General features: G+C 43.7%; 1 protein-coding gene across 1 annotated transcript in view; it reads right to left on the reverse strand.

Annotated features, from left to right (window-relative positions):
* Positions 1 to 27,337, reverse strand: part of PAPPA (pappalysin 1) — a 591,278-nt gene that overhangs the window by 28,225 nt on the left and 535,716 nt on the right. The window contains exons 15-19 of the mRNA XM_068248107.1: positions 26,613 to 26,796; positions 26,288 to 26,498; positions 26,005 to 26,176; positions 18,521 to 18,671; positions 4,932 to 5,044 (exon numbers count right to left, since the gene is read on the reverse strand). Of these exons, the coding sequence (XP_068104208.1) occupies positions 4,932 to 5,044; positions 18,521 to 18,671; positions 26,005 to 26,176; positions 26,288 to 26,498; positions 26,613 to 26,796 (831 nt within the window). The remainder of the gene's footprint in view (positions 1 to 4,931; positions 5,045 to 18,520; positions 18,672 to 26,004; positions 26,177 to 26,287; positions 26,499 to 26,612; positions 26,797 to 27,337) is intronic.

A 27,337-nucleotide genomic window follows, 5' to 3' on the forward strand; every position in this document is an offset into this window, starting at 1 on the left:
ATATTTCTTCCAGCATTTTTAATTACATCATTTGATTCATCTTAAAAATGTTCAACATTGTTGGTTCAGCTTATAAATTAACAGAGGACAATGTACAGTTTTTTTTTCTACTTCTCTCCCTGCATTTAGGTCTGTTATTAAATACTTTGCTTTAACTGCTGCTTCCTAGTTTGTAAAGAAATTCCTCAAAAGGCAAATTATATAATCTTGCATCCCTCTTTGTCCAAAACCATGTCTTGTCTTTTTTTATGGTTGACACTTTATAATACTTCTAAATATGTGAAAAAAAATTTCTGGAACTAGGTTTCTTCTTTTATTATTTACAGTACATCTGCGTACATATATATACTGCACACACACATGCTGTACATCAGGGGCATATCAAGGGTAAATGGCACCTATGGCAAGCACTAAAATTGCGCCCCTGCCTGACCATCATAATTGGCAAGGTAAAACCCACAGACCCTTGACCACTTACCTCCTCAAAATAACAACAATAACTTGAGAATAGATAAGTTAAAGTGGTAGTTATATAGCTAACATTTTTCCCTCACAGTACTGGAATCCTGGGTTCAATGTCCAACTTTGTGTATGTGTAGGCTTTATTTGGGAAATCTAGTTCCATCCCAAAAACATACCAATAAGTTAAATGTCCCCCACTCTCTTTCCAGGAACCCAAACATTAGGGTAGGGACATAAGACTATGACAATGGCAAATTAGATTGTGAGCACCATGCAAGTTTTTAATCTCTTTTTTCATATTTGGGGAGAAATCAAACGTGTGTGTGATACATGCATCGGTCTGATTTTCCAAATGTTATGCTAATGCTATATAAATACATAATAATAATATGGTAGGACATTGGACTATGACTATGGCAGGATTAGATTGTGAGCTTGTCTGAGGAGTGACATGACTGTGTACTCTGTAAAGTGCTGCAGAAGATGTTAGTGTTATATAAATACATAATAATAATATGGTAGGATATTAGACTATGACTATGGTAGGATTAGATTGTGAGCTCCTGAGGACAGTCAGTGACATGACTATGTATTCTGCAGAGTGCTACAGAAGATGGTGAGCAGCTTAGGACCTAAGCACACTTTTGTGTTGTTGTGCCAACTTCAGCAACATGTATCAGTGTGCGATATGCAGGGACTAGGGATGGTCGGAAATGCCAATTTCCATTTCTGCCGAAAATCCGCTTTTCGCCATTGCCAATTACCACTACCACTACCGATTCCGCTTTCGGCTAACAATTTCCGCATTCTGGTGCAGATTTTCGCAGTAATTCGCCAACTTTAACATTGATTTTCTCAAAAAATACAAGGTCTTTTTGAAATATTTTTGATTCTTCTTGTTCCCACTTGTTTGCTTCACATTTCCTGAAAATCTGGTGCTTTTATTACCTATGGGGGCTTTGCTATTAACCTTTAAAGTCGGTGTCATACCGCATAGTGGTTCCATTGCAGATTTTTTGCGGTCATTTTTGCCAATTTTAAAGAGAGTCTGAAGCGAGAATAGATCTCGCTTCAGACCTCATATATAGCAGGGGCACGTGTGCCCCTGCTAAAACGCCGCTATCCCGCGGCTTAACGGGGGTCCCTGTCCCCCCAAATCCCCTCTGTAATGCGGGGGAGCGCTTCCGCATTGGGGCAGGGCTAACCGCCGCAGCCCTGCCCCACGTGCGTCTTTCAGCGCGTATCTCCGCCTCTCCCCTGCCCCTCTAAGTCTTCCTTCACTGAGAGGGGCGGGGGAGAGGCGGCGATGCGCGTCTGATAGACGCGCTGAGAGGCAGGGCTGCAGCCGTTAGCCCTGCCTCTAGGAAGCATATTCTACGACCAACCTTTGCGACCAACTTTTGCGGGGGGTGGGTTGGGGGGTCAGGGACCCTCGTTTAGCCGCGGGATAGCGGCGTTTTAGCAGGGGCACACGTGCCCCTGCTATATATGAGAGCTGAAGCGAGATTTAGTCTCGCTTCAGTGTCTCTTTAACATCGATTTTCTCAAAAAACTACAAGGTCTTTTTGAAATATTTATTTTCCTCTTGTTCCCACTTATCTAGTTAACATTCCTTGAAAATGTGGTGTTTCTAACATATGTGGGGGTTTTGCTATTAACGTCTAAAGTCAGAATCATACCGCATTTCGGTAATGTGAATTTTCTGCATTTTACATTACAGTCAACAGAAGCCAACTTTGGCGGTTAATAGCAAAGACCATGTAAGTTCTAGAAACACCAAATTTTCAGGGTATGTTAAGCCGAAAAGTGGAAACAAGAGGAAAAAAAATATTTTAAAAAGACCATGTAGTTTTTGAGAAAATCGGCAGAAATTACCGCGAAAATCCGTATTGGAACCGCTATGCGGTATGATGCCGACTTAAGAGGTTAATAGCAAAGTTTCCATAGGTGCTAGAAACACCAAATTCTCAGGGAATGTTAAGCAGAAAAGTAGGAACAAGAGGAAAAAATTATTTCAAAAAAGACCTTGTAGGTTTTGGGAAAATTGATGTTATTATCGGCTGAAATTTCCATGAAAATTTCCGCGAAAATCCACATACCGCACTTGCATTACCGATTTCTGAATTTTGATATGGAAATGCAATTTCCAATCGGAAATTCGGAAATTGCATTTCCGCGGAATCCAAATGACATCAAGATAGCACTGTCTGACACATTTAGGCACTGCTGCATGTATTTTCATTTGCAACACAGTGCTTCTTTATTCAGTGTTACTGAATGGGAGCACTATTACAACAGAGAGCAACACAGGTGAATTTCTTTAACCACTTGATGACCCACCCTTTACCCCCCCTTAAGGACCAGCGTGGTTATTAGTGATCTGTGCTGGGTGGGCTCTACAGCCCCCAGCACAGATCAGGGTGCAGGCAGAGAGATCAGATTGCCCCCCTTTTTTCCCCCCTATGGGGATGATGTGCAGGGGGGGGGTCTGATCTCTTCTGTCTGCGTGTGGCTGGCGGGGGGGGCACCTCAAAGCCCCCCTCCACGGCGAAATTCCCCCCTCCCTCTCCTACCTGTCCCCTCCCCGGTGATCCGGGCTGCACAGGACGCTATCTGTCCTGTGCAGCCAGTGACAGGACGTCCCCTGTCACATGGCGGTGATCCCCGGCCGCTGATTGGCCGGGGATCGCCGATCTGCCTTACGGCGCTGCTGCGCAGCAGCGCCGTACAAATGTAAACAAAGCGGATTATTTCCGCTTGTGTTTACATTTAGCCTGCGAGCCACCATCGGCGGCCCGCAGGCTATTCACGGAGCCCCCCGCCGTGATTTGACAGGAAGCAGCCGCTCGTGCGAGCGGCTGCTTCCTGATTAATCAGCCTGCAGCTGGCGACGCAGTACTGCGTCGCTGGTCCTGCAGCTGCCACTTTGCCGACGCACGGTATAAGCGTGCGGTCGGCAAGTGGTTAAAACACATGCAACAGAGCAACACAAGCAAGTGCTGAGGTCAATAAGGCTGAGGCCTCTTGCACACTGCAAGCGATTCCGATTCAGATTCCGCTTTTTAATCGGTTTTTACTTCCGATTCCGATTCAGATTTGCAGTGTGCAGGGAGCAAACTGCAAATCGGAATCTGAATCGGATGTAAAAACTGATTAAAAAGCGGAATCTGAATCGGAATCGCTTGCAGTGTGCAAGAGGCCTGATACATATTAAAAAAGACAATTTGGGGTGCAAGATTTGTACAGACACGTTGCTTTGCAATAGCATGGAGTAACTTATGCATAAGGGATGAGAAACAACAGAGTAGGATTCAAGCAAGTAGCATCCAGAGGGATGATTTGTGAAGAACACAATGGCCTCAATTAACTAAGCAGTTTAGACTAGTCTACTATGTGCTTGTTCATCAATTGTCATTTAGTGACCTGGTGTGCAGGATATATAAATGGAATTGCATGTAAGATGCACATATGCTACATTAGTATTTAACATCTTGTAGAAGGATCAGTTGTACTTCTGCTCATGCGATTTGGCATGTGAATCCCTCTAGTCGTGCAATGCACGGCTATGGGAAATTGGATGTGTTGTCTAAAAGTCTGCTGTAGCTTCAGATTCTTTTCCCCACATGTGAATTTGGAACCAGCCTTTTGATTTCAATAGGCTGCAATTTCCCATCCGAATTCACATTCAGGAAATTGCAGTGAGTCCAAAGTTTTTCCTTGCCTGTCTGTTCCAAGCTATAGTGTAACAACAATCTACACTGAGTAGCTGCTTACTTACTACTATGTAGAAGCAGCAGTGTCTGCAAAATGCCTCTACAGTGTGATTACTAGAAGAGGTTTGGGAGAGGGAACCTGGAAGGAGCATTTATTGCCTCCTGCTTTGTCCTGATAGTGAATTAGATAACTGATAAGGCACTTTCTTCTTCCTGCTTTAGGTCTGTGTGCCGTACCTCCATCCTAAGCTGCAGCTTAGCCAGCTCTGTAAGCACATGCTCCTGCTACCATAGGTTCAGATTCAGGCTGCATTCATCCTCATACCTCTGGCAGAACTTTCATGCTCTCTCCGTTCAAGAGAGAGTTAAGGGAGAGGGAGGCTGAGCCACCAGCAGATACACACACACAGAACTTCCTCCCAGCTCTCTTAGCTACAGCACAACATGTCTACCAGCCAAACTGCGCCCCCTAGAGGCCGGCGCCCATGGCAAGCATTATGCCTGCACCTGGCTACATCCACCACTGTTATACATTCAAGGATGAAAGTAATGCTTTTATGTTACTATATTTAGATTACTGCAAGACTTTATCATTTAAATCAAAGCCAATGACACCTTACATTTGAATGGCAATTTTCTTTTACTTTTAATTTTCCCAAAAATATGACTCCTAAGGAAAAAGCTTGAGCAAGGTTTAGAAAAATACTTTTATTCATTATATTATAACTTTTTACCCGTTTGCTAATTATGACTGACCTGTACTCTTGTTGGGTTCATCCAGTGCTGGAGATTTGCTTCTGTAATATTGGGTGGCATTATTACCACTTCTTTTTTGTCATCATCACGGCAGGTGACATTGCATTCACTACCTTTGTAATCAAATAAATGAAAAAAAAAAATACAAAACAGGTTGCTGTTTTTCTCTAATAAAACAAGCTCACTTGATATGTTGTAATCACATTTGCTTTAAGATGAAAATAGTTTTGATTCTTTGTTACCAGAAATGGTTTCCTAGTAATTTTAGAAATCGATTTGTACACCTTCTCCATGGTTCAATTTTTTAATTGTCTCACCTCTCAAAATCTGATTAAAAGCTATTATCACATTACCATGTAACACCCTCAGAGGACCAGTGCTCAAAGTTGTTGAGCACAGGGTCTTTTGGGATCCCTGATACCTAAGACTTTTGTTGGTGTAGAGTAGCTTATGTGCAACCTGCTCTGCAGACGGGAAGCTGATTGAATCCTCTTCATGGAAACTACTAAATAGTTCCTTAAAAAAGGTGTACTAGTATGTGTGTGTATGTATGTATATATATATATATATATATATATATATATATATATATATATATATATATATATATATATATATATATATATATATATATATATATATATATATACACATACATACAGTGTTTTGCTAAAGTATTCGGCCCCCTTGAAGTTTTCCAGTTTCCCACATTTTGTCATATTACTGCCACAAACGTGAATCAACTTCATTGGAATTCCACGTGATAGACCAATACAAAGTGGTGTATACGTGAGAAGTGGAACGAAAATCATACATGATTCCAAACATTTTTTACAAATATATAACTGCAAAGTGGGGTGTGCGTAATTATTCAGCCCCCTTTGGTCTGAGTGCAGTCAGTTGCCCATAGACATGGCCTGATGAGTGCTAATGACTAAATAGAGTGCACCTGTGTGTAATCTAATGTTAGTACAAATACAGCTGCTCTGTGGCGGCCTCAGAGGTTGTCTAAGAGAAAACTGGGAGCAACAACACCATGAAGTCCAAAGAACACACCAGACAGGTCAGGGATAAAGTTATTGAGAAATTTAAAGCAGGCTTAGGCTACAAAAAGATTTCTAAAGCCTTGAACATCCCACGGAGCATTGTTCAAGTGATCATTCAGAAATGGAAGGAGTATGGCACAATTGTAAACCTACCAAGACAAGGCTGTCCACCTAAACTCACAGGCTGAACAAGGAGAGTGCTGATCAGAAATGCAGTCAAGAGGCCCATGGTGACTCTGGACGAGCTGCAGAGATCTACAGCTCAGGTGGGGGAGCTACAGCTCAGGACAACTATTAGTCATGCACTATACAAAGTTGGCCTTTATGGAAGAGTGGCAAGAAGAAAGCCATTGTTAACAGAAAAGCATAAGAAGTCAAGTTTGCCACAAGCCATGTGGGGGACACAGCAAACATATGGAAGAAGGTGCTCTGGTCAGATGAGACCAAAATGGAACTTTTTGGACAAAATGCAAAACGCTATGTGTGGTGGAAAACTAACACTGCACATCACTCTGAACACACCATACCCACTGTCAAATATGGTGGTGGCAGCATCATGCTCTGGGGGTGCTTCTCTTCAGCATGGACAGGGAAGCTGGTCAGCTCAGAGTTGATGGGAAGATGGATGGAGCCAAATACAGGGCAATCTTGAAACAAAAACCTCTTGGAGTCTGCAAAAGACTTGAGACTGGGGTGGAGGTTCACCTTCAAGCAGGACAACGACCCTAAACATAAAGCCAGGGCAACAATGGAATGGTTTAAAACAAAACATATCCATGTGTTAGAATGGCTCAGTCAAAGTCCAGATCTAAATCCTATCGAGAATCTGTGGCAAGATCTGAAAACTGCTGTTCACAAACGCTGTCCATCTAATCTGACTGGGCTGGAGCTGTTTTGCAAAGAAGAATGGGCAAGGATTTCAGTCTTTAGGTGTGCAAAGCTGGTAGAGACATACCCTAAAAGACTGGCAGCTGTAATTGCAGCAAAAGGTGGTTCTACAAAGTATTGACTCAGTGGGCTGAATAATTACGCACACCCCACTTTGCAGTTTTTTTTTTTTAAATGTTTGGAATCCTGTATGATTTTCATTCCACTTCTCACGTGTACACCACTTTGTATTGGTCTTTCACGTGGAATTCCAATAAAATTGATTAATGTTTGTGGCAGTAATATGACAAAATGTGGAAAGGGGGCCGAATACTTTTGCAAACCACTGTATGTATACAGACACACAAACACGTACTTACAGTCGCTTGCAAAAGTATTCGGCCCCCTTGAAGTTTTCCACATTTTGTCACATTACTGCCACAAACAATTCCACATGAAAGACCAATACAAAGTGGTGTACACATGAGAAGTGGAACGGAAATCATACATGATTCCAAACATTTTTTACAAATCAATAACTGCAAAGTGGGGTGTGCATAATTTTTCAGCCCCCTTTGGTCTGAGTGCAGTCAGTTGCCCATAGACATTGCCTGATGAGTGCTAATGGCTAAATAGAGTGCACCTGTGTGTAATCTAATGTCAGTACAAATACAGCTGCTCTGTGACGGCCTCAGAGGTTGTCTAAGATAATATTGGGAGCAACAACACCATGAAGTCCAAAGAACACACCAGGCAGGTCAGGGATAAAGTTATTGAGAAATTTAAAGCAGGCTTAGGCTACAAAAAGATTTCCAAAACCTTGAACATCTCACGGAGCACTGTTCAAATGATCATTCAGAAATGGAAGGAGTATGGCACAACTGTACACCTACCAAGACAAGACAGTCCACCTAAACTCACAGGCCGAACAAGGAGAGCTCTGATCAGAAATGCAGTCAAGAGGCCCATGGTGACTCTGGATGATCTGCAGAGATCTACAGCTCAGGTGGGGGAATCTGTCCATAGGACAACTATTAGTCATGCACTGCACAAAATTGGCTTTTATGGAAGAGTGGCAAAAAACCATTGTTAACAGAAAAGCATAAGAAGTCCCGTTTGCAGTTTGCCACAAGCTATGTGGGGGACACAGCAAACATGTGGAAGAAGGTGCTCTGGTCAGATGAGACCAAAATTGAACTTTTTGGCCAAAATGCAAAACGCTATGGGCCTTATGCAATTCACTTTTTCTCCTGAGTTTTCTCCTAGGAGATAATTTTTCATCTTCAATTTAAAATAACTTTCCAGCACTTTTCAACTTAAAAAGTACCAAAAAGTAGGTGAGAAAGTACTATCAAAATTATTTGGAGTATTTTCTTGCTTGCTGGTGGCTTAAAAGAAATTGTATTGGCAAGTTTAAAGTTATCACCTAGGAGAAAACTCAGGTGAAAAAGTGAATTGCATATGAGCCTATGTGTGGCGGAAAACTAACACTGCTCATCACTCTGAACACACCATCCCCACTGTCAATTATGGTGGTGGCAGTATCATGTTCTGGGGGTGCTTCTCTTCAGCAGGGACAGGGAAGCTGGTCAGAGTTGATGGGAAGATAGATGGAGCCAAATACAGGGCAATCTTGGAAGAAAACCTCTTGGAGTCTGCAAAAGACTTGAGACTGGGGCGGAGGTTCGCCTTCTAGCAGGACAATCACCCTAAACATAAAGCCAGGGCAATAAGGGAATGGTTTAAAACAAAACATATCCATGTGTTAGAATGGCCCCGTCAAAGTCCAGATCTAAATCCAATCGAAAATCTGTGGCAAGATCTGAAAACTGCTGTTCACAAACGCTGTCCATCTAATCTGACTGATCTGGAGCTGTTTTGCAAAGAAGAATGGGCAAGGATTTCAGTCTCTAGATGTGCAAAGCTGGTAGAGACATAGCCTAAAAGACTGGCAGCTGTAATTGCAGCAAAAGGTGGTTCTACAAAGTATTGACTGAGGGGGCTGAATAGTTACGCATACCCCACTTTGCAGTTATTGATCTGTAAAAAATGTTTGGAATCATGTACGATTTTCGTTCCGCTTTTCACGTGTAAACCACTTTGTATTGGTTCAAATGAAATTCCAATACAATTGATTCATGTTTGTGGCAGTAATATGACAAAATGTGGAAAACTTCAAGGGGGCCGAATACTTTTGCAAGCCACTATATATATAAAGAAAAATAATACACACAGAAACACACACACATGTATAAAATAAACTTGGGTTAGCTTTTTACATCATTCAGATATTAGGGCAATTTCATTATGCTTTAGTTCATGGTGACAGCCTGCTTATCACATATTTAGTACTTAAATTGTGCACAAGTGTGCCTATGGGTGGGTGTGCATGTCCCACAATGTCACTTTGGAATTTCTCAAAGTTATTCCTTGTCATCTCTACAGATCTTTATACTCCAGGTGATGGCTGCAGTGATCGCCACTGTGTCTAGGGATTCAGGGACTTTGGTGTATTTGGATTTTGGCATCACTTTTTCCACATTTTGTTATGTTACAGCCTTATTCCAAAATGTATGAATTCATTTTTTTCCTCAGTATTCTACACAGAACACCCCATATTGACTCAAAAGTTCCCCGCATTCTAACAGTTGAGTGTGTTGTGCTATGGATATGCAGAGGAAAATGTTTAAAGAGGAACTATCACAAAAATCTTAAAATTTAAAACGCATACAAATAAGAAGTATGTTTCTTCCTGAGTAAATTACTCTCTCCTATGTTGCTGGCATTTACAGTAAGTAGTAGAAATCTGACATTACCGACAGGTTTTGGGCTAGTCAATCTCTCCATAGGGGATTCTCAGCATGGTCTTTATTCTTTATAAAGACACTCCCTGAAAAAGATTTATACAAAGATGCTGAGCAGCCTCCATGCTCATCGTACACTTTTTCGGCATTTGGACGAAGAAACTGCTGTTTACTAAGTGCATTTTAAAAATAAAGAAATCCCTGTGAACCCCACAGGGGGACATGGGCTAGTCCAGGCATGGGCAAACTTGGCCCTCCAGCTGTTAAGGAACTACAAGTCCCACAATGCATTGCAGGAGTCTGACAGCCACAGTCATGACTCATAAAGGCAAATGCATTGTGGGACTTGTAGTTCTGTAACAGCTGGAGGGCCGAATTTGCCCATGCCTGGGCTAGTCCAAAACCTGTCTTTTCTGTCAGATTTCTACTACCTACTGTAAGTGACAGCAACATAGGAGAAACATAATTTATGGCTTTTTTTACTCTGAAAGAAACTGACTTCTTAATTATATATATCGTGACAGAGGTCCTTTAAGTAAAAAAGGGAGATTACCCAGAAAATAGCACCTCTCTAGATTCAAGAATAATTAACACATTTTCTTATATCCAAATTACCTTCCATATGAATACTAAACAATTAAAAACAACCTCAATCACCGATTCAAACATAAGCCAGTAAATATCAATATATCAATCAAATTGTATGAGTAGACCTGGTGTATCAATATACAGTATATGTGTAACCTGCACATAGTCTAATTAGACTGTGTTGGTGTATGAACCCTGGTTCAGACAGATGCAAGGAGCAGTATACAAAAAAGTGCAAACTGTGCAATAAATAAATGTCACTATATACAAAATACTAGTGTCAATCACACATAGGAAAACCACATAGTGCAAAAGTTGCAAACTGCAATATCAAGTGTGAATCGAAAAGTGCTATTGCTATATATATGATGCTGGCAGGTAGAATAAATGTGCAATAAAAGCATATATACTTCACCCAGGTATAAGATAGGGACCAGGAGTGGATCAGGAGCAAGGAGGGAATCAGCAATAAGCAAGGGTGGACAAGTTCACCGGTTCTGCAGGCATCACCCTGCTTTGTCAGGACTGAGACCCCATAATGACAACATGAAAAAGGTTTATTTGAGAGTTTTGCAAATTCCTGCCACTCCTTAGTAAAAGGCACATGGAAGCCCGCCTGGAGTTTGCCAAAAGGCACCTGAAGGACTCTCAAACCATGAGAAATAAAATTCTTATTTGTCTGATGAGACAAAGATTGAACTCTTTGGTGTGAATGCAAGGAATCATGTTTAGAGGAAACCAGGCACCACTCATCACTAGGCTAATACCCTCCCTACAGTGAAGCACGGTGGTGGCAGCATAATGCAGTGGGGATGTTTTTCAGTGTCAAGAACTGGGAGACTAGTCAGGATAAAGTGAAAGATGACTGCAGCAATGTACAGAAACATCCTGGATGAAAACCTGCTCCAGACTTCTCCGACTGGGGTGATGGTTCATCTTTCAGCAGGACAATGACTCTAAGCACACAGCCAAGATATCAAAGGAGTGGCTTCAGGACAACTCTGTTAATGTCCTTGAGTGGCCCAGCCAGAGCCCAGAGATGAATCAGATAAAACATCTCTGAGAGATCTTAACCCCCTTGGCGGTATGATTCTTTCCGGAGGGAGATCTGCACAGCTCGAGCAATCACTCACCTATCTGGCTCCAGCACTGCAGTATTGCCTCCATCCTCCAGATGGCACTGCAGCTCTAAAGTGAGATTGCCGGCTGTCGTCATGACGGCAGCCGGTGATCTCACCAGGAGGAAGCAGAGCCCCGGAGGAGAGAAAGAAGAATGGCGTCTGACGTCAGGATCTCTGGGAGGTATGTAGAAATGCTCCCACTGTGCGCATTGCTCTGCATAGAGCCTCCACCGGCTACCCTGAGCAGAGGTCAGGATTACCACTCTGAGCTGCGGTTTTCTGCCCCGACTCTAACTCGGGCTTACCGCCAAGGAGGTTAAAATGGCTGTGCACCGGCACTTCCCATACAACCTGATGGAGCTTGAGAGGGGCTGCTAAAAGGAATGGACAGAACTGGCCAAGAATAGGTGTGCCAAGCTTGTGGCATCATATTCAAAAAGACTTGAGGCTGCAATTACTGCTAAAGCTGCATCCACACAGTATTGAGCAAAGGCTATGGATACTTACAGTATGTACATCTGATTTCTCAGTTTGTTTGTTTTTTAATAAATTTGCAAAACCTCAAGTAAACTTTTTTCACATTGTCATTATGGGGTGTTGTGTGTAGAATTCTCAGGAAAAATATTTATTTAATACATTTTGGTATAAGTGATCCGCTGTGAGTACTTTCCACATGCACTTTGCAAGTGTGCATACATATAGCCAATTTCACACTTGAGGAGGGAGGGAGGGAGGATGGTGCTTTATTCTGTAGTGAGTTTGGTTATATTGTAGACACCATGATATAGTGGAAATGTTAGTGGGGGGAGGTTAGTGTTAGAAGTCAAGCGGGGGAGGTTATAAATGGAGTAGGGGTTAGTGTTAGGTGATAAAGGGGAGAAAGTTTAGTTTAAGAATAGGCGAGAGACAGGACATATGATGGGATATTGCCAGAAACATAAATAGTAAATGCAACATCCTATGCCCCCCAAAAAAAGACAAACAGCAATAACAAATGTACACCCTCTGGGTACAGAGAATGGAGCAGGTTTCTACAAATAAGAAAGAAGAAATACAGATGATGAAAAAATACTGTAAAATAAACAAGGATTATGATCCCAGATTTTAATAAATCACTTAACCACTTGCCGACCGCGCACTCATACCGCGCGTCGGCAAAGTGGCAGCTGCAGGACCAGCGACGCAGTATTGCGTCGCCAGCTGCAGGCTGATTAATCAGGAAGCAGCCGCTCGCGCGAGCGGCTGCTTCCTGTCAATTCACGGCGGGGGGCTCCGTGAATAGCCTGCGGGCCGCCGATGGCGGCTCGCAGGCTAAATGTAAACACAAGCGGAAATAATCCGCTTTGTTTACATTGTACGGCGCTGCTGCTGCGCAGCGCCGTAAGGCAGATCGGCGATCCCCGGCCAATCAGCGGCCGGGGATCGCCGCCATGTGACAGGGGACGTCCTGTCACTGGCTGCACAGGACGGACAGCGTTCTGTGCAGCCCGGTTCACCAGGGGGGGCCAGGTAGGAGAGGGAGGGGGGGGATTTCGCCGCGGAGGGGGGCTTTGAGGTTCCCCCCCCCCCCCGCAACACTGGCAGGCAGGAGCGATCAGATCCCCCCAGCACATCATCCCCATAGTGGGGGAAAAAGGGGACGATCTGATCGCTCTGGATGCACCCTGATCTGTGCTGGGGGCTGTAGAGCACACCCAGCACAGATCACAAATAACAGCGCTGGTCCTTAAGGGGGGGTAAAGGGTGGGTCCTCAAGTGGTTAAAGGGGAACTTCAGCCTAAACAAACATACTGTCATCAAGTTACATTAGTTATGTTAATTAGAATAGATAGGTAATATAATCTCTTACCCACCCTGTTTTAAAAGAACAGGCAAATGTTTGTGATTCATGGGGGCTGCCATCTTTGTCATGGGGGCAGCCATCTTTTTGGTTGAAAGGAGGTGACAAGGAGCAGAAGACACAGTTCCAACTGTCCTGTGTCCTGATTACCCCTCCCAGCTGCACACCCTAGGCTTGAAATGTCAAATTCAAAATGTAAAAAAAAAAAAAAAAAATTGCACCAAAACAGCAGAACGAGAACAACAAAATCAGAAATCCCATCATGCTTTGCACAGCCTCAGGGGAAAAAAGCCCGGGCAGTTTTCTTCTGTGCAGCTGTCAGAAACGCTGTTGCTTCCTGCTTCACCTGCTGGTGCCATCACAAGTCACCAGCAGGTGGCTCTGTTTGCTTTTCATGGTTCTCTGCAGTTAAGAGGTTCACCACTAGATGGAGTATCATAGGTTAAACATGTCTCTGTTCCACAGGTGTCTGGGCAGGCTGCCAGCTCCTATTTAAGCTGGCCACTCCCTTCACACTTGGCAGATCCTCGTGTCAGTGTGACTACTGCTTGTTGGTCCACTCTCTTGCTCTGCTCTGCATTTCCCCTTTGTCTGACTGCCTGTGTAAGCCTCTGGCTTACAACCTATCTTGCCTTGCTCGGTGACTCTGTCTGTCTGCCTGTGTAAGCCTTTCTGCTTGCAACATGTTCTGCCCTGCTCTATTGCTCCTCTGTGTCCCAGATTAGCTAGAGTGTAGTAAGTATTCCTGTTTGAACATACATAGGCTAGCTTAGTTGCAGCTCTGTGTATGTGTGTGTAAAACCATTGGGGTTTCTGATTCTAGCGTGTATTGACCCTGGACTGTGTTTGATGTCGATTCTGCTTGATGATTATGTACTGCGATTGTTATATTTGTATACATGTATATAGCACTGTTCATATTAAACACTAATTCATTGCATATCTGTGTCCTGACCTTTTGTATATGCTACTAAATGTGATCAGCAAATACCCTGCTAGCAGGAATCGTGACAGCAGCTAAAAATGAGGCTTGTATAAGAGAAACAAAGTTCTGATGCTGTGAAACTGTTAAAGAAACACAAAGCCTTTTCAGTGCTGCTGAGTCGATTTTTAGTCTGGAGGTTCACTTCAATCATTTAAAAATCAAAGTATCTATGACTTCTCAAGTGCTGCTCCAACACTATGGAACTTCCTACCTCCAACCATTAGGGCAGCCCTCTCCTTTAACATCTTCAAGAAGGCCTGTCAAACTCACCTTTTTACTCTGGCCTCCCGTCACTGATGACCTAAACCCGCAACTGAACCCTGGTCCCCTACCTTTCGTGTCCCCACCTCTCCCTCTAGATTGTAAGCCTTCGGGCAGGGTCCTCCTCCTTGAGTGTCCTAACTGATCATGCACCTCCATTACTCTTCTCTGCTGTAGCCTGGCTGTCAGTGATGCTGTGACCTGGCTGATGGTGATGCTGCGGACAACAAAGAAGCCAGATGAGGGCACTCTACCTAGTTATATTAAGGGGGTACTCTGCCTATTTATGTGAAATTATGAATATTCATGAAATTCCTTTGTGGAGGGGGGGCATGCTGACTAATTAAAGGATATTGGGCTTCAGCCAATGTTTTGTATGCCCAATGTCATTTAGTTACAACCCTGCTAAGTTCATATACATTTGGCCCCACCCAGGACCACACCTACTCTTCACCGCTGCATGGCCACTATTTTTGCCTAACCTTGTGCCCAGGGGTTCCCCAGATATCCCAGGTTTCTAGCAACGCCCCTGATAGTATCCCCTGTAAATGGATGAGGACAAAGCAGTGCAGAAGTTAAGTATACAGGGATTGGAGAAAATGTGTGTATACTGATAGGGAATTGAATAATTGACAGAGGGTAGAGTATTAGTAAATAGATCATAAACAAAATAGGAAATTGTTAGCAGTTTGTTCCTCAAGAAACAGTTATAGGTCCAGTTCTCTTAGTTTATTTAATAATATAGATAATAATATACTACAGAATGTCTTGACAGCATGGCTATATGGGCAGGCAAGTGACAGATAACATATTATTTCAATAAACCTAAGGTCATGCATCTTGGCCAGACATAGAAGAATATAAAGTCAATTGGAAACAGCTGGAAATAGTATAGGGACTTGGGAATACTGGTTGCAAATTAGTTAAACAACTGTACACAGTGCCAAACAGCAGCACCAGCTAAAGCAAATTTCTGGGATAAATAAAATAGGAAATGAAAACACAAAAGGCCTCTACATAAATCACTTGTGAGGCCACATTTGGAGTATGGGAAATAGTTTTGAACATCACACTACAGAAAGGACTTAAAGATTTAGGTAGACAACCTGAGCTTATTTAGCTTGGAAAAGAGATGATTTACCCATGACCTAATGAATATATATAAATGCATCCAAAGCCAATATAAAAGCTTGGCAAATGAGAATTTTATCCTTAGGTCTGTACAAAGGACATGAGGACATGAACTACACAAGGAGGAAGGGAAATCGAACACTTCTTGTTTAAAGAGGTTTCTTTATAGTAAAAATGGTTAAGATGTGGAGTATCTTACAAAAGGAAGTAGTTATGGCAAATTCTATATTAACATTTAGAGTTGACCCAACTAAAAAAAAAGTTATCGGCTTACCGAAGAGAATGGAAGCTTGGATACTCCAAAGATTTTTCACACCCTCCTGGATTCCACAGTTGCCATGTGAGGACTTCAGAACATGTATTTGTTGGATATATTCTCATGGCCACTCTCCTTGCTGGGTTTGAGCGAGTGAGTATGGCTATGCCTGTGAATCAAGCCGCAGCCACTCGTACATGAGCAGCTTTGTGCTACTGTGCAGGCATGGCCATACTCACACAGATGCAGTACTAACATGCTCATGCTTGAAGGTAGGCAAGGCGGCTCAAAAAAATATGGTCCTGGGCAGGGGTGGTAGTCTCATGGAGGACACCGGAGGCCTCTGGAGGATCCAGAGAATTTCCTCTTTATAGGTAAGTAGCTAACTTTTTAATCCACCCCACCTTGGGTTCACTTTAAAAAGGTGCAGCAAAAGAGAGAGAAATCTGTGGCACTTCTGTTTATGAAAGACAGCCAAAAGATTACATCACTCACCACTATAGTTGACACTGCTGTAAATAAAGTAGGACATGCTCATGTGCTGAAATGAAGCAATAGTGAACCTTAGGAAGATGGGGAGAACCAGGTACTGTACATGAAGCTGTGTTTACTAAACAGGCAGAGTGTGCCATTGACATACAAAAAATTTGCTAATGTGTTGTAAGTGGCACAATAGTAGTGTGGAGTGGGGTGGGAAGCCAGGCACAGACAAACCATCACAACAGCAGTTTTGCGTCCAGAGACAGTTGCTCACGTCTGATGATGTACTCTGCCTGTTGAATAAACACAGCTTCATGAACAGTGTCGGTCTCTCCCCATCTAGAATGACTTAAAAAAGGACTTTGATGCTTTTCTGTCTCTGAAGGGCATCCATGGCTATGATTACTAGGTATGAAAAGCTGATAACTTGATCCAGTCAGGAAGATAGTTCTGTACCTGTGGCTTTTTCATTTTCTGGACTAAAGAAACAAATGAAGTTCAAGAGGTTGAACATGATGAACGCATGTCTTGATTCAACCTAGATAAACATGTATAAAGGCAAATCTATAGGAGGAGCATCAAGAGTTTCCAGGTGACAGAAATGGATGAACTTTTCACAACTTTGGTGGTAGCACAAATTTAGTAGAGGTGTACCATTTGCAGCTCGCTACCCAGTCAATACTAGATACACCCGGTGTTCTTTAAAGGGGAAAATGCTGAGTGACAGCACACATTGCTGCAGCTGGGGAGATGGGAAGTACACAACTAAGCACCAGAGGTCAAAAGAGCTCAGTAACAATGTGGGAGACAGACTGGAGTAACTGCCATTCTAGCTAGAAAGATCCTCTCCCTGTGATGAGGAGCTACATGCTGCTGACGATGTGGTGTTTAATCTCTGCAGTGTCTCTGGCTCTCAGTGAGTCCATCCCCACTTCTTTCTCTCACACAGACTTTTTACTGTGCATGTGTTATCGGTACTGCAGGGGCCTCAGAGATGAAACACTTCTCCCACAGCAACTCCTCATTACAGGGAGAGGATCTTTCTAGCTAGAACAGCAGTTGCTCCAAACAACAAACAAACACAGAACATTTATATCGCGCTTTTCACCTGGTAGACTCAAAGCGCCAGAGCTGCAGACACTAGGACACGCTCTACAGGCAGTAGCAGTGTTAGGGAGACTTACCCAAGGTCTCCTACTGAATAGGTGCTGGCTTACTGAACAGGCAGAGCCGAGATTCAAACCCAGGTCTCCTGTGTCAGAGGCAAAGCCCTTAACCATTACACTATCCAGCCACCTCTCCAGTCTTCCCCAACATGGTTAGTGAGCTCTTCTGACCTCCGTCACTTAGTTGTGCACTTCCCACCTCCCCAGCTGCAGAAATGTGTGCTGTCACCCACCACTTGAAGTTTCACCAGTCATTTACTTTTTTATACCTTGGACCTCTTGTGCACATAATTTATTTTATTGAATGAAATCAGCTATGTTCGCCATAGTGCCCCTTTAAGTACTTCCCAAGCTTACAAGACCATGCCTGGAACCAAGTTCTTGAATAAATGGTCCTAAAAGTTTGTGATGGATTTCTGCCAAAAATAGTGCAGACTAGGCATGTTGTACCCTTGTTGTAGTTGAAAGACAATATTTAACTAGAAAATATGTACTTGTAGAGCATGGCACAGTTTTAACCAAGCCAATAGGTGCAGAAGAGGTCTGTAAAGATGGGAGTGACATTTAGAGTGTAGGAGTGTGTGGGGGCTTGCAGTGAAAATGGTAGTGTGCTACATTTATTTTGGGAACCCTGAGATAGAAGAAAAATGCAGAACTTATTTCAACTTGCCACCACCAACATGGTTTCCAGAGTCCCTTGCATTTCCTGGCTCCTTATTGGTGGTCCAGTACGCTATGAGCTGAATCTCAAGGTTCCCCAAATTTCTCGAATATCAATATTAGTCAACGTTTACTAAATGCAACCAAATCAATTTTCATATGGAATTTGACTTTTACCCAGATCAGAAAGGGCAGCACTACTAACTACATACTTGTTACATGTCTGACTCAAACTTAGATAGCAAAAAGACCAACATGACAGTAGCCAGGCAACTGACCATTTATACCTTAAACTCATCTTTTAAGAATATAGTACAATACTTCACAATTAATGAAAATCAGATCAGTCAATTTTGCTTTTACGAAATTAGTATCAAAATGTACCTATTTCATATCCTTGTTCACATCCATTTACCAAAAAGTCCATGGTAGGAAAATGTGGAGGATTACAAGGGCCCTTCATAGACTCACAAAGATGAAAGCTACCACTCCAAGTCCCATCTTGCTGACAGCGAATAACATTATGTCCTTTGTCCTGTATCAAAAAGAACACAACTTCAAAATTATTGTAAAAATATCGCTGTCAATAAAATTTGTAAATGAGGGGATCATTTTGCTGCTGAAAGTGACCAAACATTTTAAAATGTGCAATAATTCTAGCTACACCAGCCTGCATAGGGACAAGGGGTTAAAGATCAAAAGGGAGGACCCCATGCTGCCCATTTTCTTAAAATGTTTAAAAGGTATATAAAAAAACTCAGAACTCCTAATATATTAAAATGTAGTGCAGCAAAATCTAGTTTTTCAGAGACTGAAAAATACTTTTTCTTTGAACTTTTTCAAATCAATTTTCTTAAAGGTCTTTATGAAAAAAGTTTCCCCTTATCCCCACTATAGTATGTAGGGGGATTTTGTAATTAATCGCTAAAGTTGATATGCTTGGCTTCAATGCAAATCACCCCAAAATTGTAAAAAGGTGAATATTAAAGTGTAATATGTGGCAATTCTACAAACAAGTTTGGTAAGCAAGAATGGCAAAATTCTACCATCCTAAGTGTGGATGGGTTTTCCTCACATGCCTGTATTGGTGGTCACTCCTTAAGCAACCTAGGTTTGTGAGTACCCTTCTATACATCTTTATTCTATATTTTAAAAAAACACATTTGCAGTGTTATTGGCGTCCTCCACATTGGTTATGATGTGCTAGTCCATTTTCATGTAGTCTTTATATTTTTCAACCTTTCCCTCCTTCAGTCACTCTGTACTCCATCCACACTTTGCTCTATCTCTTCCCCCTCCCTTCAGCCCTTTCCATCCACCTTTATTGTATTCACTTCTCCTCTCTGCACCTCCCTTCATTCATCTTTCTTCTTTATCCACTACAGTTTATGTTAAAGTTTAAATAAATAATCCCACATCATGGACATCCTGTTGGACAATCCAGTACAGTGTGCATCCTACAAAATATATGCATGCCTTGATCAGCAGATTGAGGGTGCCTACTGTTGCCCTGGATGTGTGTGTTGCTCAATTAGAAGCAACCCAATACCAACCCAGTACAGAAAGATAGTGACATATTGCACAAAGTTCTGGATAAGATGGCTATATGGGTAAGTAAATGGAAAATAAAATTCAATGATGAAAAGTGAATCTTGGTCGTCTCAATGGTCTAGCACAGAGGTGCCCACACTGAGTCGGAGTGCTCTACCACAAAGACACACCACAACCAATATACCAACCACAGAGAGCCTTCCCCCCCTTCCCAGCATAGACAGCCAAATGTACCCTTGTGCCTCAAGTAGTGGCAGCAATCCTCACCAGCATATACAGATGTGCTCCCAGTATTTGCAGCCCCCTTTCCCAGCAAAAATAGCCACATGTGCCCTCAGTATTTGCAGTCCCTCTTCCCTCCCAAGCATAGTCAGCTATATGTGCATGTAACGATTGTGGAACTTTCTCCGTGAGCAGCGCACAACGCGTGCGCTGATACGGCGGAAATCCTCCACAAGCGTATAATTGCAGGCACCCAGCAAAAGGTGCTACGCACCTGTAGAGGGAAATTCCTGTCGGCAGATGGCGCTGGGGAGTGCAGAGGAGCCTATCCTCTGTACCTCCACAAATGCCAGACAGGAATTGTACGAAGCACAGAACGCAATCGCAAGAGAAGCGATTGCGAATGAGAACGAGCAAAGGGACAGGTTTGTATGTGTGTGCGCCAACCTAGTCGCCACCCTGCGACAGTGCACACACAACAGCAGATATGAAATAGGAACACGATCGCGAGAGGTGCGATCGCCAGATGTGACACAAGGCTACAGCAAGGCGGAGCACGAGAGTAGCAAAGGCACAGCAAATAATACAATGAGGAGATATGGAAAATAACAAACGCTAGCTAACCGCGAACACCGCACTCATTCGCAATAGCGCACACGGTTATGCGCGGTCTCCACGTGATAAGCACAATAGAGACAAGCACGCCTAACTAACCATCGACAGACAAACATGAAACAGAGGACGCGACCGCTTGCTTAACGGTTACCTCACCGAGCCTCCAGCAAGCGGTCGTAGCAGACAAGACAGACACACGAAAACAGGGACAAGCGAGAGATAGGATCCACAGCACTAGCAAAAGTGGCTAGCGTGATCCAGGTACAGAGTAGCAGAACAGAAGGATCCACAGCACTAGCGGAAAGTGGCTAGCGCGATCCCAGGAGACAGCACAGAAGGATCCACAGCGCTAGCGAAAAGTGGCTAGCGCGATCCCAGGAGACAGAACAGAAGAGATAGCTGGTAACAACCGCTGCACCAAGAACAGAGATCAGAACCATTTCCTGTCAACCACCGCTGGGACAGGACAATAGCAACAGAACAAACAAACAGATAAGCAATCCTAACTGCACTAATGAAACCTGCCAAGTGCAGTTTTCCAGGAATTACTCTAAGCTGATCTTCAAACAAAGAGCATGGCTGACACTCTCCAGAGTGTTTCACAGGAAGACTCCTTATGACCAGCCCAGCATTGTGGGAAAGACATAATACTTATAGTACACACCTCCAATGAATGTGGCCAGGCAATTTGCATGACAACGTATGCAAATTCCTCTGCTAGCACAAGCTGCAAAACTGACAGAAGCTCTTCTTTCCAGAGTCCTGCAGCATGCAAACGCAAACAATGGTCAGAAAACTGCCTGCCTGCACAGGCAGCCGAGCAGATCATCACAGTGCACCAGTAGTTGCAGCCACTCTCATCCCCATATGCCCCCAGTATTTGCAGCCCACTCCCCAGCATAGACAGCCACATGTGCCCCAAGTATTTGCAGCCTCCCCTCCCCAGCATAGACAGCCACATGTACCTCAGTTTACCCCCCATGCAAAGCAGAGTAGTGGAGCATGTTTTACTCACCAATCTGCAAAGCCAGGATTCCTCTTCAGCTCTGCCATCCACAGTCTCATTTCTATGACCCTTCCAGTGGCACATGTAATGAGAGACACCACTAGAGGGCGTCATAGAGATGAGACTGTGTGACAGAGCTGAAGGAGGATCCTGGCAGCACTGATAGGTGAGTGATGCTCATCTGCTTACTTGAGCCACTTTGGCATTTCCAGCGGTTTTGTTGCTTAGTACCCAGCATGACTTCAGCGGTTTTCTCCTTGGCATGCACAACTGCGATCTACCAAGAAGGTATCTGCAATTGGCTGGTTGATTTCTATGGATGCATTGAGCACCCCTGGTCTAGTGCCATATAAAAAACAAAATACAGTTGGGGACATCAAACTTGGAGAGGGACTTAGGATTGCTGCTTGACAACAAGTTGAATGATATATTGAAAAAGGAAAGCTGGCCCTTTAAGAACTGCACCACAACATTATAGTCCAATCAAAAATAGCCTTTATTAGTCCACCATTGAAAATATTAAAACACATAAAATGAACAGCTGGCAATCAAAGGCCCAATGAATCAATAATGTAAAGCTCCATATAAATAAATACCATACACATGTTACACATGTAAAGAATATGACCCTCTAAGCCTGGGCGCACATAACCAATACATAAGGATAGTGAAGTAGTGCACTTAAGAGGTTGCACACATATACACAGGAGGTGAAGTTAAGTGGCTGCATACACAGGACATATACACATGTATGCAGAGGCAAACTGAAAACTTAACGGTGCAGCATACAAAGGAGGTCCCAGAAATATAAAGACCAGAGCAGAAGTGAATGTGCCCCAGGGGCGTCGCTAGCCCTATTTTGGGGTGGCATGTGCCCCCAATCTGTCCTGGGGTGCCACGGATCTCAGCGGCTCCCTCCAGCCGCCGCCGCCGCGTCACTCAGACCTCAGGATCAGGCGGCGCGCCGGCGACCAATCGTGCGGGCGCTAGGACCCAGCGTCCGCACTGATATGCGGAAGTGACATCACTTCCGCATATAGAGCGGGTGCGTCCCGCGCCCGCTCGTACTACTGGTCAGGTCGCCGCTGATCCTGAGGTCTGACTACACTGCCAGGTGAGGGGGGAGCGGCAGCGGCGGCTAGAGGGGGGCCTCCCTGTCACTCACTCACTACCTAAAAGGGCTCCCTGGCACTCACTCACTACCTAAAAGGGCTCCCTGGCACTCACTCATTACCTAAAGGGGCTCCCTGGCACTCACTCACTACCTAAAGGGGCTCCCTTTCACTCACTCACTGCCTAAAGGGGCTCCCTGGCACTCACTCACTACCTAAAGGGTCTCCCTGGCACTCACTCACTGCCTGAAGGGGCTCCCTGGCACTCACTCACTACCTAAAGGGGCTCCCTGTCACTCACTCACTGCCTAAAGGGGCTCCCTGGCACTCACTCACTACCTAAAGGGTCTCCTTGGCACTCACTCACTGCCTGGAGGGTCTCCCTGGCACTCACTCACTACCTAAAGGGGCTCCCTGGCACTCACTCACTACCTAAAGGGGCTCCCTGGCACTCACTGCCTAAAGGGGCTCCCTGGCACTCACTGCCTAAAGGGGCTCCCTGGCACTCACTCACTGCCTAAAGGGGCTCCCTGTCACTCACTATCAGGGTCCCTGTCACTCACTACCTAACTGGAGGCACCTGTCACTCACTAGCTAACCTGGGGGTCCCTGTCACTCACTACCTAACTTGGGGGCTACCATAGCAAGGGGGCATTCTGCCTATTTATGTGAAATGCTGTCTATTTATGTGCCTCATGACTGCTGAATTTGTCTTGTTGGGAGCCTTATGATTTGTTGGGGGCCTCAAGATTGCTGAATTTGTCTTGTTGGGGGCCTCATGATTTGTTGGAGGCCTCATGATTGCTGAATTTGTCTTGTTGGGGGGCTCATTATTTGTTGGGGGCCTCATGATTGCTGAATTTGTCTTGTTGGGGGTCACATGATTGCTAACTGCGAGACTATGGGAAAAGCTGAATCCTTATCATATGAGACAATAGCATTAAACCTACTTTTTTAGCTTTTTAAAACAGAAAATAAAACTGGGAGGTTCTAAAAAATTGAATACATTTTTCAGGAGTAGGATGGATGAAATTGTTTATCTTCACAGTTTATTTTCAACTTGTATTTTCCATAATGTTCATGTATGAGTTAAAACGTTTGTACAGTATTTAGTTTAAATTGCTGTTGCCACTTTGCGATAGATAAGTGACTTTTGGGTTGCAGTTTGGGCACTCGGCCTCCAAAAGGTTCGCCACCACTGTCATAATCTAATGTCCCACCATTGCTAGGTTCATGTAAATTTGTCTCCACCCGTTACCACACCTATATTCTGGTCCATGGCCTACCCATTTTTCAGTGCGGCGCGATAAGCACGCCGCACAACGTGATTGATTCTCATATTTTTGGCACGCTAGCTGCAGTGTGCTGAATTCTGCTGCCTACAGTATGTACAGTATACGCTGTTCTCTAGTGCCTGCACTGTGCTGATTTACCTCCAGTGTGTACAGTGTAAGGTGTTACTCTGTGCCTTTACTGATTGTAAACCAGCTATATTGTATACTGATCCCTGCTACTTTCAGTATGTACAGTATTAGCTGTAAAGCCTGGTACACACATACAATTTTGATTAGCCAATTTTAGCTCTGTTCATAAAATTCATTGTCTGTTGGCCCACTTACTGCACGGGGGTGGTAAAATTGGGGGTCAGTAATTGACCAATCAAAATTGTATGTGCGTATACATCTTTGATCTATGCCTATACTGATTGTAAATTATCTAAATCAAGGACAGGGGGCTCCATCCAATATTTCGATGGGCAGGCCCGTTATCTGTAGCTTACACCGCTGCTAAGTTCATGTGCATTTGGCCCCACCCATGGCCACGCCCACTCACATCATGGCCACGCCCATTTTTGCCGTGGCGCGCTATGCGCGCCGCATATACCTCCCCACCTGGTGCCCACAGGTGCCCCCGATCTCCAAGGACCCTAGAAATGCCTCTGATGTGCCCAATACTGAAAAGGGACCACCAGATGTAGCCGAGGAAAAAAAAGGATCAAGGTAGAGAGTAGGTAGGAGAAATAGTACACCGCAGTGTCAAATGAGGTGGTGGAGCCACCAAAAGTGAGGTGCGCGCTTACCAGAAGAGGACCATGAGCATGGGCCACCAGCGGGAATGTCATCGCGATTTGCCCAGAAGAAGAATAGACGGCGTTCACGCTGGTGGCCCACGCTCCTGGTCCTTCTCTGGTAAGCGCCCATGGCATGTGATCAGGTTCCAGGAGACCGTGTCAGCAATGCAGCGCTATCTGGCGGTGGAAGAGGGGTGAGGGAAGAAATGGAAGAGACTCTTCATTCACCCCGGTTCCACCACCAGTTGGTGCTGTACCACTGACATGGTCTCCTGGAACCCAATCACGTCATACCATGTAATCAGAACTGAGGAGACCTGTCGGGAGTACGTCACCACCATGGTGGAGGAAGAAGAATCAATTCAGCCGTCCGGACAGGTATGTATGGGAGCTCCCTGCCCCCCTGCCGCCACCCCTACCCTGTCACCACACACCCTGCACAGCCTGCCTGGTAGGAGAAGGCACATTTCCCCAGCGGCAGTAAAAATTTGTCCCTATAGCCAAATAAAATGCTTCAGGGTTTAAAGTGTGGAAAGTAATACCACAGGAACTAGCTATGGCAAATTTTATACCTGTGTTTAAACAAGACTTGAATGCTTTCCTTGTATGGAAGGACATCCATGGCTATAGTTACCAGATAATTCCTGGTGGTGTTGATCCAGGGTTTTATCTGATTGTCATCTGGTATCACCTTACTCTGAATCAATTAAGATATGTCAGAGTGCAGGCAAGTGTTATACCATATTTTCTGGTTGAACTTGATGGATGTACAGTATATCTGTTTTGAACACAAACGATGTTATTATTATTTATATAGCACCAACATCTTACGCAGCGCTGTGCAGAGAATATTGTCACCTAACTGTCCCTCAGAGGGGCTCAAAATCGAATCCCTACCTTAGTAATTTGTCTATTTATGTATCATGTAGTGTATGTATCGTAGTCTAGGGCCAATTTATGGGAAAGCCAATTCACTTATCTGTATGTTTTTGGGATGTGGGAGGAAACTGGAGTTCCCAGAGGAAACTGACGCAGACACGGGCAGAACATACAAACTCCTTGCAGATGTTGACCTGGTTGGGATTCGAACCGGGGACCCAACCCTACAAGATGAGCGAGCTAACCACTATGCCACTTAACATACTATACTATCAGGGCTCCTGGTGTACTCTCTGTGTGTTTTTTAAATACTTATTTCACTCACACTCCCTATCATTTAAACACACTTTGTTGGTGATCACTTTGAGGATTGAAGAATATTGCATGCGGTGACATAAATACTTAGACTTACCAAATCGATATTGCTTTCTTCACATGGGAGTCTACATTCGCTATTGTACTGGAATCCGGATGTGCACTGGTAGAGTCCTATGAACTTAATATGGGGTGGTTCACACATTACTGGGACACATTTATGGCGTTGCCAATCACCATCTTTAGTGCACTGAATTCTGAATATCTTCCTTCCCCAAAGGAAAAGAAACAAAACAAAATTAAATGTGAGTTCAGGTTTGTAGTACAACACAATGACTTCCTTAATAACATTTGCAACCCTAACTGTAAGTCCTACTTACTTCCTTATCTTCTTAGAGGTATCATGAACATGATATCCCACTTTACACTTATACTTGCAGAGTGTGCCCACCTTGTGACTGCTAGACCGGCACCGAGCAGTCTTTAGTACAGCATTTGGCAATAGAGGAGGTGTCATACACATAAGCTCGCAAATAGCTTCAGGAAAAGACCACAGACCATCCTCCATGCAGGTTAGCACATTATTGGTACCTACAAATGAAAGCATATATTTGTGTGATGACTGAAAAGATGAATTAAACAAACTAGATAGAGAAAAAATTAAAAGTCTTGGTTGTCTCTGTGGTGAACCCCTGGAGAGCTTACCTCTCATCTGAGCATTGTTGTAGCATTGAAACGTGCAATTCTTTCCATAGGTGGTACCATGAGGACAATAAAACGATGCATGATAGATATGATTCTTATCAGGTGGGCCACAATCAACAGGTTCACAAGTCACCTGTTTATTCCATTTTCCATCTATGCAAGTTATGGTGATTCTGTAATCAAGCTACAGAAGGAGAAAACAAACTTTATTTATTTCCTTTACATCAATATATTGTGGTGGCATACAATGCATCATTTATCATAGTATATAGAACAATTCACAGTGAGTTCACTGTTCCTCAGGGAATTTTCCTAATTGCCTACCGCAATGTAAAGCTTATTAACCTATCAGCATGTTTTTGATGTGTAGAAAAAATCTACTCAAACATAATGCAAGCTGAGCGCAGATTATGTTATTGCTGCAAAATACACCTAGAGCTTGTAAGGAAGCACCTTTTAATTCAATGATATTCCAAAAAGCGGAGTGTGTGTGCAACTTGCCTGTCCCTGGTCAGGCCCACTGGTCAATATGTTTGTCTTTGCTGCAGGAATGTGCCATTTTATATGGATTTTATGGTACCATTACAGCTTTGGCAAGTCCCTTGATATTGAACAACATGACCTAAAATCACTGAAGGACATTACTGGGACATGATCCCAAAAATGGTCTTGTTCTTCACAACATCAGCCCCCCAGTTCATTATTTTAAGAAATGTCAGTTAAAT

Source organism: Hyperolius riggenbachi, chromosome 8 (assembly GCF_040937935.1).
Source record: "Hyperolius riggenbachi isolate aHypRig1 chromosome 8, aHypRig1.pri, whole genome shotgun sequence".
Taxonomy (NCBI): domain Eukaryota; kingdom Metazoa; phylum Chordata; class Amphibia; order Anura; family Hyperoliidae; genus Hyperolius; species Hyperolius riggenbachi.